Genomic DNA, 25,375 nt, shown 5'->3' on the forward strand with positions numbered 1-25,375 from the left:
CATGGAATATGCATTAGTCCTAAGAAATAACGCAATGCTCCAAAGGTACAGGATGAACTCTATTCCTTTCACATGTAAGCTGCTCACATCTCTTTTTTACTCTGTTCCCTTTACTTGCACTTTGTCTCTCAAATCTGGATCCTACTCTTGGAAAAATACAGCCCTCCCACTGACAGGAAAGTTCAGTGGAGTCATTCAACCGTGGCAGCTGCAATAAGATATCCAGATACTTCACGCCACCAGGTATTTTTCTCCGGGTTACAAACACTTCCCCCCCAGCAAGTATTTGTCTGATTACACCAGGAGCCAAAAGGCACAGGTCACTATTTACCCATCTCAGGTAACCCCTCCAGAAAAACTACAGATGAGAAGGACCAAGAACTAGCCTGGAGCAAGACGTTCTCTCAACTACTCTATCAACAACTATTTATTAACAGCACTATAATTTACCCCATCACTACCTTCTCTTAGCATCAGAAAGGTTACTGTTTCAATTTTCACTGCTTATCCTTTATCATCTGAGCTATAATTTCAAAGTAGCCTCTAGCTTAAAGGAGGAAGAAAATCTGTTGAGCTCAAAGTAAGCACTACTGGTTCCCAGCAATGCATTTGAGACATTACACCACTAGAAATGAAGCAAACTTATAATAAAACCAAGCATCATCACCTCATCTCTTCGGAGTTAATCATTACTATCGCATCCAAGCATAACCATTAGGCCTGTGACAGAAATTACATGCATGAGCTGATCTGACTGAACCAGCTTCACACTTACGCTCAATTACATTAAAATGCAGCTCAGCCTTCTCTATAGCACTGGTCCCAAAACAAACCAGGAGCAGCTGGTATGAGCACAGCTCTAAAATCCACACTGAAATCCTGGACTGCAGCAAGAGAACAGGTCTCCTCCTTGCATGGTTCATCCCTACCTTACTTTCAAGTGTTGAAAGTGAATGAGAAACAGGTAAGTTCTTTGGCATGAGGGAAAATAACCTAGCTATGAAAGCTTCTCACAGCCCTCTGTCTGCAGGATACTTTGCAAGTACAAATAAATAAATTTAGAAGTCACATTTTTAAGACCAATGTGTTAGAAATTAATCTTAGCCATATCAGCAAATGAAGTTATGCTTACAAATCACTCATACTTACAAATCACTACATACTAAAAAACACCCAACCAAAACTAGTAACAACCAACCACTACAGCAAGTCTGGAATAATTTCTGTTCCAGAAGAACCATTGTTCCAGAGTAGACTCAACAGCCAACTTTCCTCAAGCAGGCAAGTTTCCAGCTACACCTCCAAACCCAACTCTGTCTAATTTGCGAAAGGAAAGAGAGCTCAAGCCATTAAACAAACATGACTAGAAAGCCCGGATCCCCAACAAGGGATGCTCCATCCTCTAAGGAAACATCTTAAAATATCACAATTGTGATCACAGTATTATTTCATCACTTACTTGTCAAGAGTTTCATCTAACGTCTCATATGAGTTCTTATAGCACTCTATTCTTTTCATGAAGTCTTCTGTCGCTTCATCATTACTACAATCAACATAGTCAGGACTACCCAGCTTCACTTGCTGTTTAAAATAAAAACAGCAGTAGTACATAAGTTCCTTTCCATTTTAAATGGAATTTAAATAAAATAAGAAGGGGGACAACACAACACAAAACCTTATTTCTGGAACTTAATTAAAATACATGTAAAGCAAAAAGAGCTATTCTTTATAGAATTAAACTTCTGAGTTAGTATACACATGGACAGGAAAAGAATCGAAAAGTGTTCCATTAATGGGAGCTAATGTTATTTTCTTCTGGAACTTCCTGTAAGGAGGAATACTGAGCTCCTTTAAACCTCTTGACTAAAAACAGTTAAAGCAAACTTTTCTATACTCACCACAATGTTTGCAGCAATCACCTCTGGATCAACGCATACAGACTCAACAAAAAAAGTCTTCAGTCCGATCGGGAAGCCACGGGTACCGAAGGAGGGAAGAAGGAAGATGCGTTATAAAGCCTCTGGAAACCAACACACACCAGCACTATGTTGCCCACTTCCATGCCAATCCCTGTTTTAACAGGACCACGAGTTAACTTCCCTTCATTTACTCAGGTTTCTCCAGAAAGCCTCATCACAAATCATTGGCTTACTGTTCCCTGAAGCATCATGCTCTGTACTCTTCTCCCCAACAATGCTTATAAGTAAAAAAAAATTGCAGTGATAAAAACTGAAGATGGAGAGGATGCAAGTTGAGCCACACAAACAGCAACTAATGCTTCTGAAACAATAATTTAGAAGCCTTTCAGCTAATGAAGCAGCCTCACTTAAAAAGCGGTTTGTGTTTTGCTGTATCACAGGTTTATGGAGACACAAGTTTAGAGGAAGTGAAAGATTACTGGAGAACAGCTAATGCAAAATTATCCTGGACAGAAGGCAGAAAGCCACAGAAAGTATTTGGTTGGTACAGAACTAACACAGAATTCCCTCTGCGTTTCTGTAGCAAAAATACGAACTGCACCAAGAACATCTAGGAAGGATGTGGCATATGCTACTGCACTTAACTCAGATACAGGCAAAACTACCACTGCCTTACTTGTCCAGGTATTAACTCAGAACTCCTTTGCCTTTGATTTACCTTATATCCATTTTCTTCACCAAATTTGTAAATAGTTTCTCTACGCTCTCGAGTTGTGTTTGTAGCATCAAAGACCTAGGAATAATTACAGGAGAAGGTGAGAGAGAGAGGAATTTTAAAAGCATCATAGCCATGAGAAGCACTGTGTTAGTAACAACAAAAATAAGGGTTCAAAGTCCCTCAATGTGAAGGAAAGCAATGAAAACACTTTTCCTTCCCTCTAAACTGCTACCCCAACATGCCCAACAGGAAAACAAAAGATATTCCTACTTTACACTCAATTTTCTAAATATTAAAATAGAGTAATGTTTTGAAAGCACTACTAACAGAATAATGTATTTGGAAGAAGCAACAAGAATTTGAGCCTAACACATAACACAAGACAGAACCTTCCTCCTGGCCCATATCAGTATCAAATACTAATGCACAGTTCTTTAGTGCATTTATACTACACAGAAAAGATGTTGCAATAAATATGCTATTCAAAATGTGAGTGCAAAACTTCTAAAGGGAAGATCTGCAAGACTTGTAAATCCTGCCCATGAATTGCAAGATATATGCAGCCATTTTTCTAAAAACTTACATTTAACTCTGTATACACCAGTGTTTTACCAAATATGAAGTTTGCCAACGTATAAAGTTTACCTCATGTCCCCAGCAAAACTTACAGTTGATGGTTTTCCCCAATCAGTTAATTAAAATACCAGAGTCATGTCAGTAGTCTCCAGAAAAGCAATGCTATCACAAAGTATTACTACTGTGAATACACAATATCAATAGTGTTTAACAGTACATTATACAATGTGGAGAGAAGGGGGGCATTTTTCTTAGTGCTACCCTCTCCTCAGCTAATCTCTCAAACCACAAAGGTGGTTGCTCAACACAGCATCACCACCCTGAGCTTCAGTGCAGCAACAGGCAGACCTAACAACAACTCCAAAAGAAAAAAACACCTGATTCACTGAAGAGATACTGGAATGACTCCGGCTGTGTATTATCCAGCAGACACACACTGTTTTGTAAGGAAACATCTGTAACAAGAAACTTACAGCCACGTGCCCGTTTTCTTCACTGAGGTACTGCCGGACATCATTCAGCGCTGCTAAGGCACACTGTCTTAAAAATGAAAGAGAACAAAACTCAAATGCCAGTTCAAGTCATTTTGTTAATGCACTTGTTACATAATCTCTCTCAAAACCACGCATTTTTTAATCAGCTCTCCCCCCAAAAGGTGGGAAAAACCCTGAGAGGTCAGTCAAGCTATGCAAAGGAAACAGAGCCATGGCCACCTGCCCCAAAACAGGCCAGGCCAGCCCAGTGATCCTCTGTGCAACTGATGCAACCACACATCACCCCAGAACACCCCATCAGCTCAGCTGACCAGGATAAACATCACCGAACCATACCTGCAACCTTTTTCCCAATTACCTATTCATAGATATTTGCTTCTTAATTTGATTCTCAAAGAGGGAAAAAAGTCAATCAACTTAAGGCTTTTATCTCGTGGCCCTAAGTTGAAGGGGACAGACAACTATTTTTCAGTAATGTACTTCTTCTCTTTTGAACTATTGTGTGTAAATTGCACATTAACATTGTGCACGATTTACTCATTAGTAGAACAGAGCCCCATTTATTTCCAGTGAGTACAGCCTTTTTGCAGTACTGGCATAAAACCCTGTTCATTTCAACAGCTTCTCTATACATTACTCCTCTGTTTTGACTTGCAGACCAAAATGCGTAACTCTTCTCTTACATTTACCATGTTCTGCATGCACAGCTTTATCTGAAAAGAAAAATGAAGGCTTTCCTGACAGTATTTCCACATTAGCAAGTTAATGGATGTCAGGAACTGAGATTCATCAGTCAACTCTTCACTAAATAAATATAAACCCTCTTTACTCATTGCTAAATAGGCAGATGAGCTCACACAGCGTATTTCATGTTATATTCCCCATCATTTAGTCTAACAGGTGACACAGAGACGCATGAAAGGTTTGGCTCTACCTCCAAGCAAACGGTAGGGGCTTGCAAGGCTAATGCACCTCATGCCCTCGTGTCTGTGCTTCAGTCACAAAGGATTAGGAGGTTCTTCAGCAAGTTGGTCTTCCCTGACATTAACAATACCCAACTGCTGCTGAAGGGGGAAGGGAACAGAGAGGACAAGCAGCAGGAGCCACAACCGTCAGTCCAGACAGTAGGAAAGTCCAGACATTCTTTATTCTTGAGCTGAAGCAATTAACGAAAAAATACTCTGTATTTTAAGTAGCCCAACAAATTGCATTTCCATTCCTCTAAAATTTGTTTCTTCTCATTTCATACTGCATTCCCTTAAGCATTCTCCTGAACATACAAAAAAAAGACAACGAATAGTCAAGAAAATCAGAAGACCTTCCTGTAAGAAAGACAGGCAGCTCCCTCTTGCTCTGACCTTCTCTTTGTTCTGAAGTTCTTCCCTGCACATGAAAGCACAACCTCCTTCCAGGCGAGAGGGGAGTCTCCAGTGCTCCATCTGGGCACAGATGTCCACACTGGTGCTCACCTTGCCTTGCACAGCATTAGCAAAACATGGCAATTTTCGAGGCAGTGCACTGATTGACTGTGTGAAACACCCACATGGCAGCCAAAAACAGGATTTCAGGGAGAAAATAATAGAGTTTTATTCCCACTCATTTGAATGGGTAACAAGAAATACATCCAAAGCCCTCCAGGAGAAAAATTCCAGTATGCAAACCAAAAAGATGAGTAGTTATGTGGGTTTTTTCTTCTTTATTATTCACGCAGGATTTCTAAAAAGGCATTTTAGAAATCAGAGAGCAGAGTCACATCTATTAGCTGATACCTTACAAAAAGTTAAGAAAAATAATAACTATTTTTTAAAACTGCTTTGCTCTGAGTGAAAAATATCCTGGAATATCTGCAGCTGTAAAAACACTCACAGTCAACTCAAAGGTGAAAAGGAATCAAGTATTTACCTTCTCTGCATTTTTGATGCTTGAAATAAAGCAATTAAGAATAAAATACCCCAAATTCTAAGCAATCTAAACAAACCAATTTTAACCTCCTCTCGAATTTCTTCTCCTTGTCATTTTATACTGCTGTCTTGTACGGGTCTTGAGCACACAAAAATGCAAATTAAGGCAGTCTCTAAGAGCAAATTACAGAGGGTACCATTTTAAATACAATTAGCATCACACAGCCAAACGCTTTCAAACTTACTTCCTGATTTTCAAGCCTTCTTCGTTGTCAGGCAGGAAGAATTCAAAAGATTTATACTTTTTCACCAAATCTCGACGATACTGACCAACATTAAACTCTGCCAAGAAGAAACCAGTATTAGTGGGAACTAACAGTATTCATGTAAAAAGGACAAATGTTATGACAGCTTTGAAACCAAACTACCTGCAAGGACAAAATAATTTATCATGTAGTAAGTCAACATATCATACTTCTTCTTGTGTTTTGGGGGGTTTGTTTGTTTTTAAATACAAAGACAACAATCATGGAAATGGCAAAAAAAACCACTTGGGCTGTAGGCAGCTTTAAGGGAGCCTCTTGACTGTATTGCTGGGCCTCTGTCTGCAGGTTTGCTTGGAAAAAGGAAACTCTTTTCCTCTTCTGCAGGGGTGGCTGGAAGTCTATTTCAATAGTCTATAAAGCACTACAAATAATGTAGCTTTTTCTTCTGGGTATACGTGCAGTGAAATAATATTCTGGCAGCACCTCCCAAAACTTCCAGCTCTTATTTAAGCAAGGAAGAGCCAATCTTGCTTTTGACAAATGAAACTTGAAATTCAAGTTGTGGAAACATTTCTTCCAAACTCTGCTCTAATACACCTTAAGGATCAGTACATATGATTTCACAACCTCTGTTCCATTTATTTAAAAATGCTTACGTTGCAAAAAAAAAAAACACAAAAAACCAAAACCAACACTACCCATACACCATCCCACAGCATCAGTACTGAATCTAATCTTACTGCGATCTCTTAACAGTGGTCAAAGAAAACAATTCCTTATCCGAGCAAAGGTCTATAAGGTCTATGGCCGTATACGTGTCGCAGTATTGGACATGGGATTAGGACAAGGCAGTTCTGTTTTGCCACGTGGCAGACAACGACACTGTACCCTAATTAACTTCATTCGACAACTGGAAGTAGGCCTCCGAAGTGCAATTAATGTTTAACTTGTTTCTGACCTATAGATTTTCTCTGCTGAGCTGCAAAGCATTTTTTTAAACGTTAGATCAAACTGAACTATTCTGTTTGAGAAGCTGTCAAGGTACAACTACTTGTCAGACTTCATCTATGGAAAGAATGAAAAGAAGTAATAGACACAACTGCTGTGTTGTAATTCAGAAAAAAAGACCTATGACAAAAGAGCTCAACCATCAGCTGCTGTACATAGATTGCCGTTGGGAATGAGGGGGGGTTGGGAGGGGGCAGAGGATAAAGAAATCAATATTGTTTATACCCCCCAAAGTCAAGTTTTGTTTGTATTCAACAATGTTGATGTAACTTTTTTGTGGTCAACTGTATGACACGGATTATAGCACAGTCCAGTTTAATGAGCACTGGCCATACTGGCCAGATGATGCAAGAAGTTCAGATGGCCAGTGCTGTCAGGAAACAGCCCTTTAAAGATCAAAATAATGAATTTCATTAAGAAAGAATACTTACTGCAGGAGGGTCATGCACAGCAATGGAAAAAGCACTATCTAGTGGGATGATCTTTAGCCCTGATTATTAGCATCCACCCCTGTGGAAAAGTTTCACAAAGCTAACTGATATCACAACCACCACACAACCAGCACTATTCAAAAATGCTTCCCAAAGTTTAGTATCTAAAAACCACATTGCAACACTATTCTATTCAGGCATCTAACCGACCTGATTTCCTTCAAAAAACCCAGACAAAAGTCCTTTTTATTTTTAAGCATTTCACATTCCAGTTGACAGAGGATTTTGGAAGGAACAAAGGAAAACACGGAACTGATGGCTGAAATGATCCAAGTAACATCAACCCTGGGCTATTTACATCCACCTTCTGTTCATGAACTCTCTAGCTTGCTTCATGTATGTGACAAGATGCCATTTATCTTTCCTCTATTTAAATAACTTCATAAATTCCACCATCTGTTTCAGAGAATAAGAACACTTACTACATTAAGCACACTCTAATTTTATGAGACATTAAGAGCCAAAGGGTAAGAGATGTCAGGGCTACTTGATACTTAAAATATATAAATTCAGTCCAAATCAACTGGACACGTTAGGCAATGTGTCATCTATTTGAGATATTTCAGATTGACTTTGGCTTCGATAAAGGTGCTGAACTTGCATCATCACTGATGATACGAACAACAGAAAGGGTCTGTAGCTTTCCAGGAAAATCCCAAGTCATCCTTTCTAGGGAAGACAAACCATAACCAACAACCTAGAACAGAAGCTCATATGGCAACTCTAGGTTGTATATTTTTGTAAAATTAGGCAGAAATGCTCTAAGTATTTTTTATTAAGCACAAGCACATATATTTTCTGATGTGCGGCTCTCAACAGCCCATTGAACTTTTCCTATCACTATTTTAACGTATTTGTGATATATTCAACCAAGCATAAGCCAGATGTGGACAGTATCTCATTTATTGCCCAATACTGGATTACTGCTTTTTGAAGTTCAGATAGTAAAACACTCAACACAATGACATATGTACATATCTACACACATGTATGCTAGATATGTATCTAACACAACAGCAGTTATATCACACACATTCTATCAGCTTGAATACCAGCTATCCTACTTAGATTGTTATTCCATCTCAGCCTAATGGATAAAACTGAAATCCCTATGTATCAGATACTGCTCCTCAGAGGGGCGATCCTGTGTGAAAACAGTCAAAACTTTAAATCCTGTAAACTTTCATACTCAATATAATGTATCCTCCGTAACATCTTATCTAAATAAAGCGTATTCAACAGGTTTCTAAGAGCTTAAGAAAACAACTCAAAAAGCTATACCCTAAAAGGCAGTTTAAATATAGGCCAGAACTCTTCATCTTCATTTAGAGGTACTAGGTAACATGTCTGAATAACCAGCCAAAAGTCTACACTTTAGTATGATCTAATATGTTGAATGTTGTTTAAATGATTAACTAGTCATAACTATAAAGCTACCATTACTGCACCAGACGTAGAGTCACAGAACACTAAAACAGTCTTTTTCTTCCAGAGAGCAAAAAAAAGCTGGGGAAATGGCTGCTCAGTGGACTTAGGTGTTGTTTACTTGTCAATCTGGGCCCACAAGACACTCCAGGAGCTCCAAAATGAGGAGAACAGGCAGGTCCTTGGCACGGCCAGTCTGAGCCATCCTTTCTACTCAAAACACACAAGTCAAGTCCTTAAAAGAGTGACAATCACCGGCTGTTTCAGTTCCTTGGGCTCTTAATATTCAGACAAAGAGCTGTAACTCATTCCACGAATGCAGTTAAACAGGGAGTTACACAGAGAATTACAGGTTGCACAAAGTTCACAAACAAAATAAGACGGAGAAGTCAGAACTTTAACCCAGAAGTGCTGACTGCTCCTCCACTTGTAAACAAGATTCCCTTTCACCCACATAAATAGGAAAAAAAAACAAAAGGACAGTTGAAGAACCAAAGTGTTAAGGGACAAGAGTAAAACGTTGATTTAGGCACCTGCCAGAGCAAGGAGGTAAACGAACAGTCACCAGATTTGATTAATGAACATCTAAATGGAACAGAAAGCTTGTGTATGCTATTGCTTAAAAATAAGTTAATAGAGCAGAAGGATTTTAAGTAGACAAACTTGGCAAAAAAATTACAGAGAATTATGTTTATAAAACACCTAACATCTGCCCTGTCCTTCTGATGTCAACAAAAGTAAACCAATCACCTTTTGTAGGCACTCCAATCCAATTTAAATAGCGCGTCAGCTTCTTCGAGATGTAGGTTTTTCCTCTTGCTGGGAGACCCACCATGACAATCAGAGTGGGGCAATTAGTCATACATACTGAAACAGAAAAACAGAAAATCAGGATTTACCATGAACACTCCCACAAAGCAAAGGCTTATGTTGCGGTGGAAAATGACAACCCGTGTGCTCTCTGCGGAAGTGACCGTTCAAGCAGCTCATGCACCGTGTCTCACTACTTCAGGGGGTTTCTTTAGGACTACAGGGGACCTAACCGAGCTTCTCATTGCTGTGCTGAATTTTGGAAGGGCGCATCAGTGGCAGTGCAATGCTGGACACGTGAATTGTACACCGGCAGAAGACAAAGAAGGCTATGGATTTGCATACATACTTTAGGACATAAAAAAAAAGGACACTGACATCTTATATCCCCCATGTACCTCAGTTCAGAGCTTGCATTGAAAGGAAACTGCAAGGTGTACAAAGTATTTAGATAATTTTTAGATCTTAACAGTGCTCAACCTTTTTTTGCTTTTGAGCGAAACAAGCTCAGAGTTAATCACTATTTATTATTTCTCCTTTAAATATTATTAACACAAAAATCCCTTGAAACAGAGCTTATTTTGACTGTTCTTCTATGATTACTAGAATTAAGCACAAGTATTCTATGCAATCAAGTACAATAATCTGATATACAGATATATGTGCAAAAATACTCTTAAATCAAAGGCAGTGTGTTTAATTTAAAAAACACTGTATGAAGTTAGAGGAGTGACATGTATAATCTGAAAACCTTGAGGCATTCCTTTCAAATAACAAGTTTTTTGAACATTTTAATGGCACGAAACTACGGATACCTTACATGAATCTATCACAGCTACAAGGAACTGCCTAGAAAGAAAGAAGATATTAAAGTGGCACAAAGATATCACCAGCTCCCTCCCTGCTTCATTTTAAAGGCAATTAATTTCCATACAATCCACATGTGCATCAATTTTCTCAGTGTCTTGAGAGAGGAGTCATCAATTCACTCCAAAAGACTAAACCTCAGTGTTAGACCGTAAAGCACGACTGAACTGCTGCACAAAGTGCTGTGATTGCCCAAGATTCCCAAATCTCAGACTGACAGTAGTCCCGTCCCACTAAGTCGCTTGCACAAATCTGGCACAGCTACTCCACACAGTAAATCCATCAAAAAAGAACAAATAGATTAGCAAAGAGAGATGCGCTTTCTCAAAACACACTTTGGAAAACAAAACAAAACGAAACACAACCAACCAAAAGAAATAACCAAACCCCCAACCCATTAAAAACACATAACTTTTAATGCTAGAGCAGGCAAAAGCTGCACCTAACCTCAGAACCCATGAGACAGTCTACTGCTGCATGCAATTCAAGTTTCAGGGAAGCGAATGCAAACAAAACAGATCCATCCAAACATGTCCATGTCTCCGGAGGGACACTGGTAACAGTCCTCAGCGTAAGCACCTCTAAGCAGAAGCCTATAAACAAGAGCAATAAGGTTTTTGTGTCCCTTTTCCTCTTTTTCCCAAGTTCAGGCCAGTGAACACCAAGAGGAGCAAGGAAGGCTTTGGGGAAGCAAAACCTACAAAGTGCAAAGAGTACAGTGCTCACTAAGCTTAACAGCTTTGCTTCTAGTTTTAAGTACAATAAAAGACTGAGATGAGAGAAATCACTGAGCCCCTAGAAACATCGAGAGAAGCTGTTGTTCTTCAAAGCTAGTTTGAAAGGTTCTTCACCTGAAACATATATCTTGAGTTTTAATTTTCCGGTGCAAGCAGTGAAATAAGACTTCTAAAAGATAAAGCATGATCTGTACGGAAAGGCTCTGCACACTGCCTGAGGCCCACCTGCTCCATGAGTAACTGTGCCGACAGGCTTCTCTACCCATTCTGGACAGAATTTATCAACTAACATTATATCTAATTTGTGGGTTTTTTTTGGTTCTGGTTTTGTTTATTTGTTTGTTTTCCCTGGGGTGAGCCACACAAATTTAGCCTTCTCACAGAACATTTGTCTTTTGGTAATGTAACAATAAATCTATACTGGAGCAAAACTTCATTTTACAAAACTAAGGGATAGGAAGGTACTGTGAAGAAATCAGCAGCCTGCTCCAACGGTTGCTTCACAGATTACACCAAGAAGTGCCCTCTCTAAGCTCAGTCCTACTATCGACATTGGTCATTGGTTTAGAACAGATCTTCTCACTGAGCAGCAAACGGATCAGCAGCACTACAGCAACATGTCAGAGGGACGTTTCCTCCCACTGCCAAGCAGTCAGTGTGCAAGTCTAGCATCACTTGCATTTTTGCGCAGATTTCCTCAAAGAGAGTATAAAAACTAGCATAATTGTTTTTATTAGAGCCCTGCTATGCATATATAGTTTAACATGCAGGCCTAACTTGTGTTCCACTCTCCGCACCACTATTTAGTGTGCGACCACACAGCAGCAACCAGGGGAATTATCTGCTGAACCAAATCGAACAAGTTGGAATCCTGTTGTGATTAGGTGCCCAGCTGACCAAGAGTGCTTCTCCTCTTTAAAGGGAGATACCAGTGAAACAGATGCCCTGCACGCCAGAGGAGGAATCCCGCCAATTCCACTGATCTCAAATGCTCTGCTTTTGCACAACGCCACAGCCCTGGGAACCTCCCAGTCGCACCCAGTACACAGTGAGATGGCAACCACCACCCACCAGTGCTGAGCTGGTCTCAGAGCACCACGGGCTGCAACAGGACAGTGCCAGCCCACAAGCTAAAATTTGGGGCACTAAACCATGTGTGGTGTTCTGGTTTGATGGCCAGTGATGGCTGCAGTCTCACACCACTTACACAGGCGGCACTCGGTGACAAGCACACCTGGGCATTCCCAGGTAGAAGTCAAAGGCACTCGTCAAAATAGCAGATGGCAACAGCTAAGTGACAGGGCTGAAAATAAAAACACACAAAGCAACTATTTTATTTCTTTGGTACCTCAGTGTAGCATTCTCAACAACACACATAAGACTCAGAACAGCAGACACAGGTTTTTGGTTTCTTCTTTACGATCCTGTGTAATTAACAAGGCTTAGTTTTGCTCATTAGCTCAGTAAAGAAGCCAAGACCAGAACAAAATGCAAAATTCTGAAGATGTATCAAATACCCAAAAGTTTAAAACAATTTGATTATATTTCACTTCATGTGACTGAACCACAGCTTTCTCAATAAAACGTTGCCAACACTTACTGCAAGTGGGCAGGAACATGCATTCCAATGACAGTATTCAAAATGTCAGTATCTCAAGACTTACAGCTTCCTTTGCAGAAATGCAAGCAATTCTGACATGAGGAAGTGGACTGATAAAAAACCCAAACATACCACAAGTTACACATATCTAACTACTGGAATAAAAAGTCTCTTTAGTTTAATATTTTCCCAGTGACATGATGCTCAATTCTCCTTTTCACAGCACCTCACCATTCACTTTATATGAAAAACAAATTGCAACACAAAAGTAGTTATATGGGTGCGAGTTGCAGAGCCCAGGCAGACTCCTTAGCACAGCTTTATCTTGGCTGTATCACAGCTGGATTGTCTGGTTTACCTCCGGAAAACTCTCTACACAATCTAGTCTTGAGCACACAAACTCATTTTTTAACATTGCTTCACACAGGTAACTCCTAAGGATTTCAGACAGTCTGACCTGTGGATGTGCTACCAACACTTACTTGGCTAGAGGACCACACACATTCAGAACAGAAAAACAAAACTAACAGGGCCATATGCCATCATTTTCTAAAGATGCTCTATGCATGACTTTACGATTTTTTTTTTCTTTAAAATAGATGTTCATAACATACACATGTAAAATAGCATGTTCATAAAGAGCAGTATCAAAAATAAATGTTGCATCCCCTCACTTAGTGGGAACACACAAGAAAACATGCCCAAAATACCAATCAGTGAAAGAAAATCGCCACGTGATGAAGCGCATTAAAATCAAGTACTGCAATTTCAGCAATTATGCTAGTTAAAAACTTCTTATACACTACTGAACAACACAGCAAGTTGCAGCTCAGAGTAAAATTATGACTGCCTACCCTTCTAAAGTTTAAGATCTAACAGTCACAGAAAGAAGAAACTGCATGCTCATTTCTTGCCTCTTAAACTCTATTGTGAAATAAAGCAAGATGGAGAAGAAGGTTGTGAAACCAAATTGGGACACTGAACAACATGGATCAGCTGTGCAGCATTTCATCAGCCCTCAAAACTCACATGATCATATGAAATCAGACACAAGAGTTGGTATTTTTCAAGTTCATCTACTATTTAATATATTATTAGCTGTCCCTTCCTTTCACCCAAAATGACATTTTGCTTATTCTTGATCTATGTTAAATTTTTAAGTCAGTTTTTTTTTAAGGTCGGATGCTTTCTTTATCATGTTGCTACGGTTAGACAGCTGAAGCTTACGAAGGATTCTTGCTGCTTTTATGCCCTCCAACTCAAGGCCTGTTGTCAAAAATCACTGTACTATTTACAGGCTCATACAGAAATATCTTTACCTACAATGTAAGCCAACACAACGACCCTGCCAAATAAGGTTCGTCCTACGCACTTTCCCCTATCACTTATCCAATTTCACTATCGTTAATCCATTTTTTCCTGTTGATCAATGGTGACAATCTGTGACCCTTCTGCGTCTCCTGCAGGACAAGCTCCCCATACTGCTCCTATAACTAAAGAAGTCGTGATCTTCCAATTTGGCTCTCCTCCTTTTGTCCAAATCACCAGTTTCTAACATCACAAGGGATTCACAATTCACATCTGCTGCTCCTGGCAGCTCTGCCATCCAACTTTCTCAGGGTTACCCTTTGCTTCCCACAGCTTTGATGCCGACAGCAACAGCCCCATCATACATCCTTGTGCTCAGGCTACAGCCAGGTACTGTCCTTACCCACTCGCCCTCTCCACCTTCAGTTCCTGAGGCTGGGGGTACAAATACACATAAGCAGCATGAGCTCGGAAGGTAGAGTTCTTTAGAGCAAAGATAATCTTCATTTGATACTTTTCTTTTTTTTTTTGGACCCGGTGTACATTCATATTGCTGTACGAACAGCAAATAAAAATTATTAGAATGACCAAATTCCAGCAGCTTTAGGGAAACAAAGCTGTTAACTGTCGCAGGGGGAAAAATAACGTTTAACTGCAGGAAGTTCACTATTTATTTCACTCTATAAACAACCTCTGCTAGGCTTTCAAAACAACTTTCACTATTATAACTTTGCTATTATGTCCATGGTTGCTTGATTCACAGAGCTTGAAGCAATGCGACATCTAATGCCAAGAGTAGCTTTGCTATAACCTGTACACAGACAAAAATATTTCACAAAAGGTAAGTGGAAGTTATTAATAAAACTGTGCATTTCTTCTGCCTGTAAGTCTTAGTTTGAAAGGACATTTAGAACAGTTAACTTAATTTTACCAGTCTCACCAGCTGTAAAAAGCTCAGTCTGCTCAGTAAGCTGCACACGGCCAGAACTCCTTGAAGAGGCACAGGCTAAAAGAACTCGCTCTTCAAAGCCCCATGACAGCCAAACCCTGGCACAGCTCACCAGATTTCTTCTTCCCCACATCCAGTTGCTACAACTTTTAGAAAACCCCTAACAGAGATAAGTTCCTTTAAAGATGGATCTGCGGAGTCCCCAGCTGGAAATACGCACAATTCTGCTCACCCACCTTCTAGAAAGATGAAGTAAGACTAAACGTAGCAAAGATAAAGGTCATTAACATGGACAAGGAAATAAAATAAAACCAAAGGAGGCTGAAAGAGCTCATCTTGCTTAGCCTAGATATTCAGAAAACATCAGAGCGACTAGGTTCACTGCTCTCACTGCAAAGCTAATCTTGAAGACAAGAAACCCACTTCCAATCTGAGTATTTTTTTCAGCAGTAACATTCAACATTTACCTGTAAGAGCAGAGCACTGGAACTGGTCAAGTCAGCACTGCCCCAAACGACCCAACCCGGGCAGCCCATCCTGAGCTGCCACAGGACGGCTCATCAGAGCAGGGACAACCTGCGATACATGGAAATCAGAGGATAAAGGTTTCTACAACCTTCTTGCATGGGAAAAGTTACAGCGTGCTCTTTGTTTGCTGAAACAAGAGAGATGGTTTTAGCAAGGAAGAGTAAGTTCTGCTCCTCTCAAGGGTGCCTGTAATTCTTATATGTCACAAATAACTGCAGACATCTTATGCCACAATTCAAGAGTAAATGCATGCAAAAGGATTTAAAAAAATCCAAATCTGTTGTTTGGTTGTTTTTTTAGCAAAATGTTTTCTTGGGGTCTTGGGCATCACAAATTGCAGAATCCTACCAAAAAGAAAAAAAAAGTACAATAATTTTTTTAAGGCTGTAGTCAAGAGAGGTTAAATAATTCTGCCAAGAAGACTATGTATGTTCACCAGATTATATACAATTTTGTTCTTGTGGGGTTTTTTTGTAAAACAGTGTCTGTGTCAAAGCTATAACTAATTTTATTTGGAAAGGAGATGCTGTATTAAGGCCAGAATGAAGCATTTTCCTCAGCGTATGTACAAAAGCAATTATACACTCTTTCTGACACTTCTATTTCAGCATTCATCTTTTAACACCTACTATTTTTCAGATGCTGGAGCTCACAGGGAAGCACATGCCTGCTTGCCTAGCACCTAGCAGAAACCAAGAAAGTTTGGGGTTTTTCTGTTTATCAAGGGTTGGACCAAGGCAAGAGCGGAGCCCAGGGCAGCAGCCCATGGACGGCTGCCACAGCAGCAGAGCCCTCAGCTCTGTCAGCCTCTTTGCATGACAAATAAAAACAATCCCACACGACAAAGCCCCTTTTGTCTGCAAAACTGCCGTGTACTGAATCTCAGTTATTTAAGTAAGTGGGGAAAAAACGGGGAGGAAAAAAAAAACAAAATACAAATTCGTGAGGAAAAGTTTGTTAATAAACTATGGTTTACAAATGCCAAAGTCTTTAGGGGCTGATGACTCGGTTGGCTGCACCTCAAAATAAGGAAAGCCATTAACTCATACAACAGATGGCCTGATACAGCACCGACCTTAAAAGAAAAAAAAATACAGTGACGTTCTTAGGCCTTTCTTCAGGAAGAATATACCTAATATAAACGCTCCTTAGAACCAGAACGTTAGAATAAAAGAAGAAACACACCAACAAAAGCAACTAGAAGAGCATCCCAGCCAAGCTTTGTCTCCATCCGTTGGGCGCAGACCCAGCAGCTCCGGGATCTCCTGCCTTCCCCGGCGCTTCAGGCGATCCTGACCGCCTCACCCTCAGCCCCTCCGGCCCCGGGCCGGCCGAGCCGCTGAACGAGCCCTTCGCACCAGAGGCTCGTTCCAGCCCCAAAGGGCTCGGCGCTTGGGGCCCTCCCGGTTCCGTTCCCTCACAACCCGACCCCGCTGAGGCCACATCGCCCCCGGGAGGGGCTCCGCGGAGCCCGGCTCACCCGCCGCGGCCCCGCCGAGGCGAGGGAGGAGCGGCCGCGCGGGGGTCCCGCTGACAGCTGCCGCCCGCCGGGGCTCCCACAGCGCGGCCCGGGCACAGCCCGCTCCCCCCGCCGCCGCCCCGCTCACCGCCGCGCTGGGCGCTGTGCCCCGCCGGCAGCCCGTTGTCGTAGGGCTCCCACGTCTTCTGCAGTGGGTTCTGCGTGAGCTCCCGCGCCGGCGACGCCACCGCCGCCATCCTCACCCGCCTCCCGGCTCCCACTGCAACGGCGGCGGGCGGGGCGGCACCGCCTCTCGGCCCGGCGGGGGCGAGGCCGGGCGCGGGAAGCGGCAGCCCCGCGGCCCCCCGGAGGGAACGACCGCGCTGCGGCGGCTGCCCCGGGCTGTCGAGGCCCTCGGGCCGGAGCTGCGCTTCCCGGGGCTCGCTGCCTCGGCGTCTGCCTCGCGGCGGGAGGACCGAGGCGGGGCGGTGCCGCCGCTCCCTCACGGGAGAGGCTTCGCGCAGCCCCCGGTCCGCAGGCCCTGAGGGGCAGCGGCCTGGCGGGCCGGGCCGTGTCACCCGCTTCCCTTTCCACACCAACCAGGGGGCAGGCAGCGGGCTGGGGGAGGAAGGGCCGGGGGGCAGCCGCTGTTGTGCACGGACAAGCAGGTGATTCCATTTTCTGAAGCTGCAGAGAACATCACACTTTAAAACCCTAAAAAGAGCCTGTCCAGGGAACCTTCAATGTGTTTTAAGCAGTCATGCACTGAATGATGTATTTTTCCAATTAAACGCTGTAGTGGCCTGAAGGCTAAATTAATATCGATTCAGGAAACCATACATAAACAATAGATTTCTAACATCTTATTTAGCCACCAAAAACCACTATTGACAAAGTACCCCGAGAAGATCCTGTGCAGCAGGCGCAGTGGCGGCTGAATGCACCATCCGGCTGCTGCATCCACTGGCTTTTAACCGAAAGTCCACCAACAGGGCTGAGCAGAGTCATTAAAAAGCTGAATATTTCACTAGTACATACATCTATATGTTTTACAGAAGATAAATGCAACACCTTGAAAATGCAGCAGTGAAGTGCAATACACATTTTCATTATTCATTGTCAGGCACTCAGACATTATGACACTGGCCTAAATACAGATGAAGGTCAGTACTACTCTTTTTTCAATGCTAGTCAGACTGAACATCTGAGGATTGATTTTAGTTTTTTCTATTCCGCTACAAGCTACAATAAAACTTTTTAAACAACAGAAAAATCAGTTCTCAGAGACATTTAGTGAGAGACCCCTGGGAGAGTTAACGCTATTTTTCCAAAACCATGTTTGCTGGCCCTTCCCTTCCCTCTCCTCAAAGCTGATTTCCTTCTCTTCAAGACTGATTACAGTTTTCAACTGTAGGCGCCTGCACTGTATTTTTTACACTAGCATTTTCTTCCTCATTTTGAGTCGATACCAAGGCAGGGAGGTGCTGAGAGGTCAGAGGAGTCACATTACAAAGGTCAGAAACTAAGAGCAGGGACAGGGAGTTTTTAAACACCCAAAAGCTTCTTGGTTTCTCCTACTAAGTATGTATTTACTTCCAACAGCTGCCAAGAGAGTTGTGAGCAGGAAGAGTCTAATCTGTGTTCCTGGTTATTCCCAGAAGCCCGTCTCCTGTGCACACAACGTTGCAACAGCTGACTCCAGGGTAGAGTCCAGCATCAGGAGGTACCCCCCCACCCTCTGACCACACCAGGATGCTCCAGCTGTCTTAGCAGTGCCTCCAGTTCACAAGAGATGTAACATTAACAGAAGCAAGAGAACAACAGGAACACCAACTTTAGAAAAGACACCTCTCAGGCTTGTTTTTTATATATAAATCAGAAAAAGTCTCCAAAAGTTCTCACCTCCTTTCTGCAAATCCACAGATGCACAAGAACTCCGCTCACACCCCACCTCACAGTTAGAAACACTGACCTCATGCCATTCACACGAGAACATTTTTCAGAGGTCTGCAAGGGTGAATTACTGCATTCCCAAGACTTATCCCCCAAGCAGCAAGCACACCATCAGTGAATTCCCTTCTTGTTCAGGCAGACTGAAAACAGTGGTACATGCACAAAACTTAAATAAGAGTTTGTCCAGGTGTTTGTAATGGCATTAGAGGCATGGATGGACATCTCCTAGTCTTTATTTTTGTGAGGTAAGGATTTCAGCCTGACTGATAGCAAACGTATTTAACTTTGATCAACAGCATAATAACAAATCTTTTTGCTTTTGTTTGGGTTTTTGGTTGGTTGGTTTGGTTTTTTGTTTGGCGTTTTTTGGTGTGTGTTTTGCTTGTTCATTGACTTTTGGTTTTGATTTGTTTTTAATAACCTCAGTGCAGTAATGAGCTATTTGACTGAGGAGACAGAGAAAGAATACATAAATTTTGTGCCACTCCTGAGGCCTTGTTTCCAAACATGGTTTTCAAAGGTGCTGCATTCAATTCTTAGAAAAAGACAGAACAAATAAACATTGCTCATTAGATTCCTAATAAATGATAGAGATCAGCTTCCGGACAATCATGTTGTCATCACCCACTGTCCTGATACAAAAGCGTGAGAAGCAGAGCTGGTTCCTGCAGGTGAAGGGATGGGGACTCTGCTTTGTTTGCTATAGGGAAACCACAAATAAGCCTTTACTCCTTGGAAGGCTTTTATGCAAATCTTCTGCTCTCAGGGCCACGCTCAGCTGAGAGCTAACCTGGAAAAGGCAAAACATCCAGGGCAAAGACAGTCTTGGAAAATTAACTGCTGCACAGAAACAGAACAAGCTTGATCCAAGTAACAGAGTTCTACTTAATCTTCTCAAATGACTGGCTGACAAGAGCAGAAACTTTTATGATTTAACACAGACAGCAAGCGGTAATTATTTCTGAGACATGGAAAAACAAGAAGAGATTGAACCAAGGCTTCTGCTTGATCACACAGAAATCTGACTTTGTATCCATAAATAAGCTGTATCATACAGTAACGACATAATACAAGTTCCACAATACATGAAAGTGACTGACAGGTATCTCATTTCCCTAGCAAAGATATCACTTCATAGTCTGACAGCGTATAAACCATCCATAAACCACCCAACATTTCTGGCTCCTGTCTTTCCGCCCTCACTCCAGCCCAGCTTTCAGAGCTCCAGGTGCCCACACCCTCGCCACCCGAGCTCAGCGGACACAGCTCATGGGAAAAAACAACAGCTCACAAACCCTTCTCCATCATAGAGACTCAAGAGATTCGTAAAATGACTAAAGGATACACAGGCAGCCGGAGGTCACAACGTGCGGTTTGCGTACGCAGGATGGCTGCAAAGGAGTCCCCACACTGTGCCAGGGCCCGAGGTCACGCACATGAGGTGCTTCAGTGCCACACACCCTGACCAGACTACAACAGCGTCCTGGTCCTGCTCTTGTCACAAACACTGTAAAGAGGAGAAGGACCGAAAGACATCAGACTGCGAATCCTTAATGTAAAAACAAAGTCCCTTTGGACTAATCCCAGAATGCAAACTGATACCTGTATTTTAAAAAATTCCATCTAGGGGGAAGATTAGCCAAAGAGCTGGGAATCCATATTCTAAAAAGACTGATAAGGGTAAAGGGGTTGTTAGAATTAGATGAACGAAATATGTAAACTGAGGCAGGCGTCAGGGAGTCTGTAAACCCTCATGTACCCAGCCAGGGGGAAACAGAGGAGGGAAATCGTGGCCGGGATTTGAGGGGATATAAGCAAAGGCTTTTTGCCCGATTATGTGTGCCTACCTTTAGAACACCCGATCTTGCAAAATCGTTATTAAAATATGCTTTGATGAGAGATCCTGCCTGGACCTATTATATTTGCAAGGTAATTGTTTCCTACAACACCAAGTAGCTTTTTCTGGGAAGTTCCTGAAATACAAAGCAAAACTTCCAAGATAAAAAGCTGCTAAAAAACAATCTTCCCATTTTCCCCTTATTGCCGATGTTTAAGAAGAGCCATCTGTGATGTTAGCGGTGCTTTCCGAGGAAGGGAGCCCCGCGGACGATCAACGCTTGGAAGCGTCCTGAACTGTCTGTCACCCTGCGTGCACAGCTTGGATGAACCCTACAGAGACCCGGCGCTATGGCGGTTACTCCCGGGGACCGCGGAAACCCGCCCGGTAGCGGCACAGCGGGGCTACCGGCCCCCGCCCGCCAGGCGGCGCTCTGCCACCGCCCGGGCCCCTCCGCAAGCGCCCCCTGGCGGCTGGCTGCAGGCACCCGCCCTCGGCACAGCGCCCCGCGCCGCCCCAGCAGCCGGGGGGACACCGGAGCGGGGGGGGGGACACCCCGGAGTCGGGGAGGGGGGACACGACACCCCGGAGCGTGTCCCCGCGGGGCCCCGGGCAGGGCGGCTGGTGGAAGCGCGTTTGCGCAGGCGGAGCTGCAGCAGCACATGGGCTGTACCCAGACCGCGCCGCTGCAAAAATGAAGTAATTAATTCACTTCTGTACTGCAGAAACACACGGCCGGGTTGCGCTGTAAACACTGCCAGGAGGCACAGTGCTCGCAGAATGCTAGTGTTAAAATACACCAACTCTCGGCTTCTAAGCACCCAAGGTAGTGTCAGAGGTTACAGAAAGCTACATGGAAGCAAAGTCTGTCTACTAATCCCCAGTTATTTTCTCAACTAAATTTAAAAAAAAAAATGTTGGGGGGAAGTCCACACTCAAAACTAAATATGTCTATTTCTTCCTAGATATTAAACACTAAGTCATTCCATCATTGACCTAATACTTCAATTTCTCTAAAGCAACTCTCTTTCCACAACACCCATGAGGCAAATTCTTTTATCCCTGCAGTATCAGTTTTTTACCACTTTGAAACAGAACAATAGCACCTGATCTGCACACACAACTGGCAAAAACCCCAATCCAGGTGTTCTGTACTGCGACTGGCCGATTACTGCTCTGAAGTAACAAGCAGGATTAGTTTAAATGATGCCATCTTAAAATAGGTATCTACAGTTTTCTATGTGGTGAGCGGAAAGATCAAAGTCCTCATCCCCCTTTAAGAAGGTACCTAGGGCTGCGTCCCCCAGCCTATGACAACTCCAAGACTTGAGCTACATAGCACATCACCAGCTTGGTTTCCGTAGCGTTTAAGAAGGCGCAGAGGAATACAGAATTTGAAAAGATCATTATGTATGAACGCTATTCGAGAAATACAGACACGCACCAGCACACTCTTCATCCATACACATTTTACGTATCCAGCTTCAACATCCAAGCAACATTTCCTATTTCCACATGGCGCTGACCAGCTATTACAGCAACGTGCTACGCTGTACCATCATATCTGTAAAAAGCATACGGGATAATTCCTATCTAACTTATAATTGATTTTCTCTTTTAATGAAAAAAGTGATATCAAGTGTACCTTCAGCAGGCTCGTGGCAGTCCTTCATTGGCCCAAACCGGTGCAGCTGTGAGCATCACCCGAGGACAGCCAGCGACAGCTATCTAATATACACGGCAGTTACAACACTGCGAGCCAATGAGAAGAGACGGTGACCAAACACACAACTATGCTTCACCCTAACAACACTCCAAAATCTCAACACTGGATTTTGGCTGCAGTGATTTTTTTGTTTTGACCAAGCATTCGGTGCAGTGCTCTTACACAGTGAAAAGCTGATGCTTATGGGTAATGACAGCATCCAAACTTGTAACTGCACTGAGTTTCCACTATGGTGACCAAAACTACAGCAAAGCAGATGAGACACTTGGCCTATTCAATCACATCTCTTACGGCATCAGCACCTCAGCAGGGGACAGGCTGCTCCCTCCCCCAGGTAATTCCCATATTCCTGAAGTACAGATCAAGCCTGGCAGGTTTTTCCTCCCTGTGGAAGAGGAATCTTCAGCAAGCAACCTGAAACACAATGCCTGTCTGCCAGGTATGCTGTCACCTTTGTAAGGCAAGTCCTAACTCAACTTTGTTCTTCAACTGCCAAGGAAACCTAGAGGTAAAGGAGGCTGCACTAGCAACCAAAAAGGTGGCTCTTCCCCCCAAGCTGTTCCTGGGCTCCTGGACAAAGACAATGCCTTGGGAACAGTCATCCTGCAGAAGAGATGTTTCATGGAGTTAAAAACTTCTCACACAGCTTCCCACAGATAATAGAATGAGTTCCTTCCCACGAAGAGCTTAGTAAGCACAATGAGCAATCGGGGAAGAGAGATGTAATACTGTATTAGCAAAATGACATATATTGATTCATACCTTCTCAGTTCAGTTTCCCAGGAACTTTTGTTACATCAGCTTTTTAAATGAAGACTTCTCATCTCCTCAGGATTGCCTATGGTCTTCTCCTCAACCAAAAGTACCAGCCTTTTTGTTTTCCCACAGTCCAATACCCAGGAGTCAACCCACCAAAAGTGACAAATAGCCCACTAAGTCCCCAAAGATTCCAAGCATCCCACATGACAAGTTACGCAGGTTCCCCACACCATCTGCACAGGTCCTTCCATTTAGGACCTGATTCCAAACCAGCTGAAGTCACAAGGACCAGCACTTGTGATACATGGCCCTAGCATTCACTCTATGTCTTCTGAGCAACAAATAAGTTTATTACTGGCATCATCCACTCCGCATCCTATCTCCTATCACACCTAAGGGGAAAAAAACGCCAGTTGTCTTCAAGTAGACTGCTACCTCAAAGACAAGCAAAGCCATTAAGGATTCAAAACTAGAAAATAATCTCCCCTCAGCAATACACACTTTTAGAAGTTATTTTCTAAGAGTTCATTTTACTATTAGACTTCCTGGCTACAGATCAATCTAAGAGATTCAAAACACCCCCACATATGTAATCATGCTTAATACAAAAACAATCTGCTACTAAGAACAAGAAATCTCTTCAGTGCTATTTAGGGAATAGATTTAAATAACATTCAAGACTCCATAAAGATGTATAAATAGAGATACTACAGAGATTCCTTAAGCTGAAACAAAATCCTATTCCTTAGCATAGATAAGGAAAATAACTCATCCAAGCAGAAGATGCTGGTATAAAGTAAATCAGTGAGAAAACAAGCTCCCATCTCTTCTAACAGTCATCAACACGTCTGATACAAGGGAAGATCTGACAGCATTCGCACACTCAGGAGCATTGTACCACGCTTCTTGGGCTGGAGAGAAGGCTAATTCTCACACTAATTAGCATGCATTGTATTTTCTTCATCATCTACTGAAACATCTTGATAGTTATTCATTGTGCATGCAAAACAATTATGTGTCCCTTACAGCCAGTGTTTACGTGCAGCTTGCTTCCAGCACAGTAATGTGTTATCAAAACCATGACGACCTAACGATCAGGAAGCAAACACTGGCTATACGAGGGGTTTTATTGTAAGAATTGTACCAATAAAACCTTGGATCACTTTCTACAGAACCCGCACATTGTATTGTACGCATATAAAACCTATCAGACAATCTCAGATTACCTGGGGAGACACAGGTTATCAGCAGAACGTCATCTCACCAACATGCGGATTGCATGAGAATCCCAGAGAAAACACCGAGATTCACATCCACAGTATTATCAACTACATAAAAAACCACACCTTGCTACACTGTCACTGTTATGTGAAACATTCCTGAAAGCGTGGCCAGAGTGCTTTTATTATTACTAAATATATAAATGTGTTAGTTTAGATATTTACAGCATTTCAGAAGAAATAATTGCTTTATTTTAAACATGAGAGAAACTAATGTCTGGAGATAAACCCGATCAATGAGATGCCACTGTTGTCATGCAAGGAAGTTTCCTGTGTTAAATCTAACACAAGGCACAGATTTAAGCCTGGTCTGTATTAACTGTATTCTTTAAATTTGACAGGTAAGTCACAAATCCATTACACCTCTGGTCTAAGCAGGCATCTTCCACCACCTCCAAGAAAACACTGAAATTATTTCCTTGAAAAATAGGCCAGATTCTCAAGCAGTGCTTTCAGGTATTGCTTAAAACTATTGGCATACTCATAACATTAAGCAACATTTTAAATCTTCCTGTTATGATGCAACATGAAGGAAACATGGCATCCATTATTCATGTTTTCTGAGCGTAACTCAGTGTTAAATAACCCTTTGTAGCTCACTGTATACCAGGGACTTCAAACTCCTCAGGTGAGAGGATACATGCTTCCAAGAAGTATAGAAAGAGGCCATTAAAATACACAGCGTCTGCACAAATTGCCTATTTACATTCATAGGTCTAGAGGGTAACTGAACCCACTGAGTTTCTGCGATGGTGAGTCCACCG

General features: G+C 42.4%; 1 protein-coding gene across 14 annotated transcripts in view; it reads right to left on the bottom strand.

Moving 5' to 3' along the window:
• Positions 1-25,375, bottom strand: part of LOC102091957 (6-phosphofructo-2-kinase/fructose-2,6-bisphosphatase 4) — a 50,654-nt gene that overhangs the window by 16,981 nt on the left and 8,298 nt on the right. For 2 of the 14 annotated variants that reach the window (XR_010475060.1, XM_065075167.1), the window contains exons 1-7: positions 17,205-17,518; positions 9,549-9,665; positions 5,854-5,950; positions 3,591-3,753; positions 2,638-2,712; positions 1,899-1,955; positions 1,460-1,581 (exon numbers count right to left, since the gene is read on the bottom strand). Coding sequence is in view for 12 of the 14 variants with exons in the window: in XM_065075167.1 (XP_064931239.1) it covers positions 1,460-1,581; positions 1,899-1,955; positions 2,638-2,712; positions 3,591-3,753; positions 5,854-5,950; positions 9,549-9,665; positions 17,205-17,313 (740 nt within the window). In the remaining 2 variants the exon portion in view is untranslated. Of the gene's footprint in view, positions 1-1,459; positions 1,582-1,898; positions 1,956-2,637; positions 2,713-3,590; positions 3,754-5,853; positions 5,951-9,548; positions 9,666-15,536; positions 16,732-16,782; positions 17,524-22,491; positions 22,535-25,375 lie in introns of those variants that run through there. The other 12 variants (XR_010475061.1, XM_065075171.1, XM_065075168.1 and 9 more) reach the window with 12 other exon arrangements.

This window comes from Columba livia, chromosome 10 (genome assembly GCF_036013475.1).
Source record: "Columba livia isolate bColLiv1 breed racing homer chromosome 10, bColLiv1.pat.W.v2, whole genome shotgun sequence".
NCBI classification, from domain to species: domain Eukaryota; kingdom Metazoa; phylum Chordata; class Aves; order Columbiformes; family Columbidae; genus Columba; species Columba livia.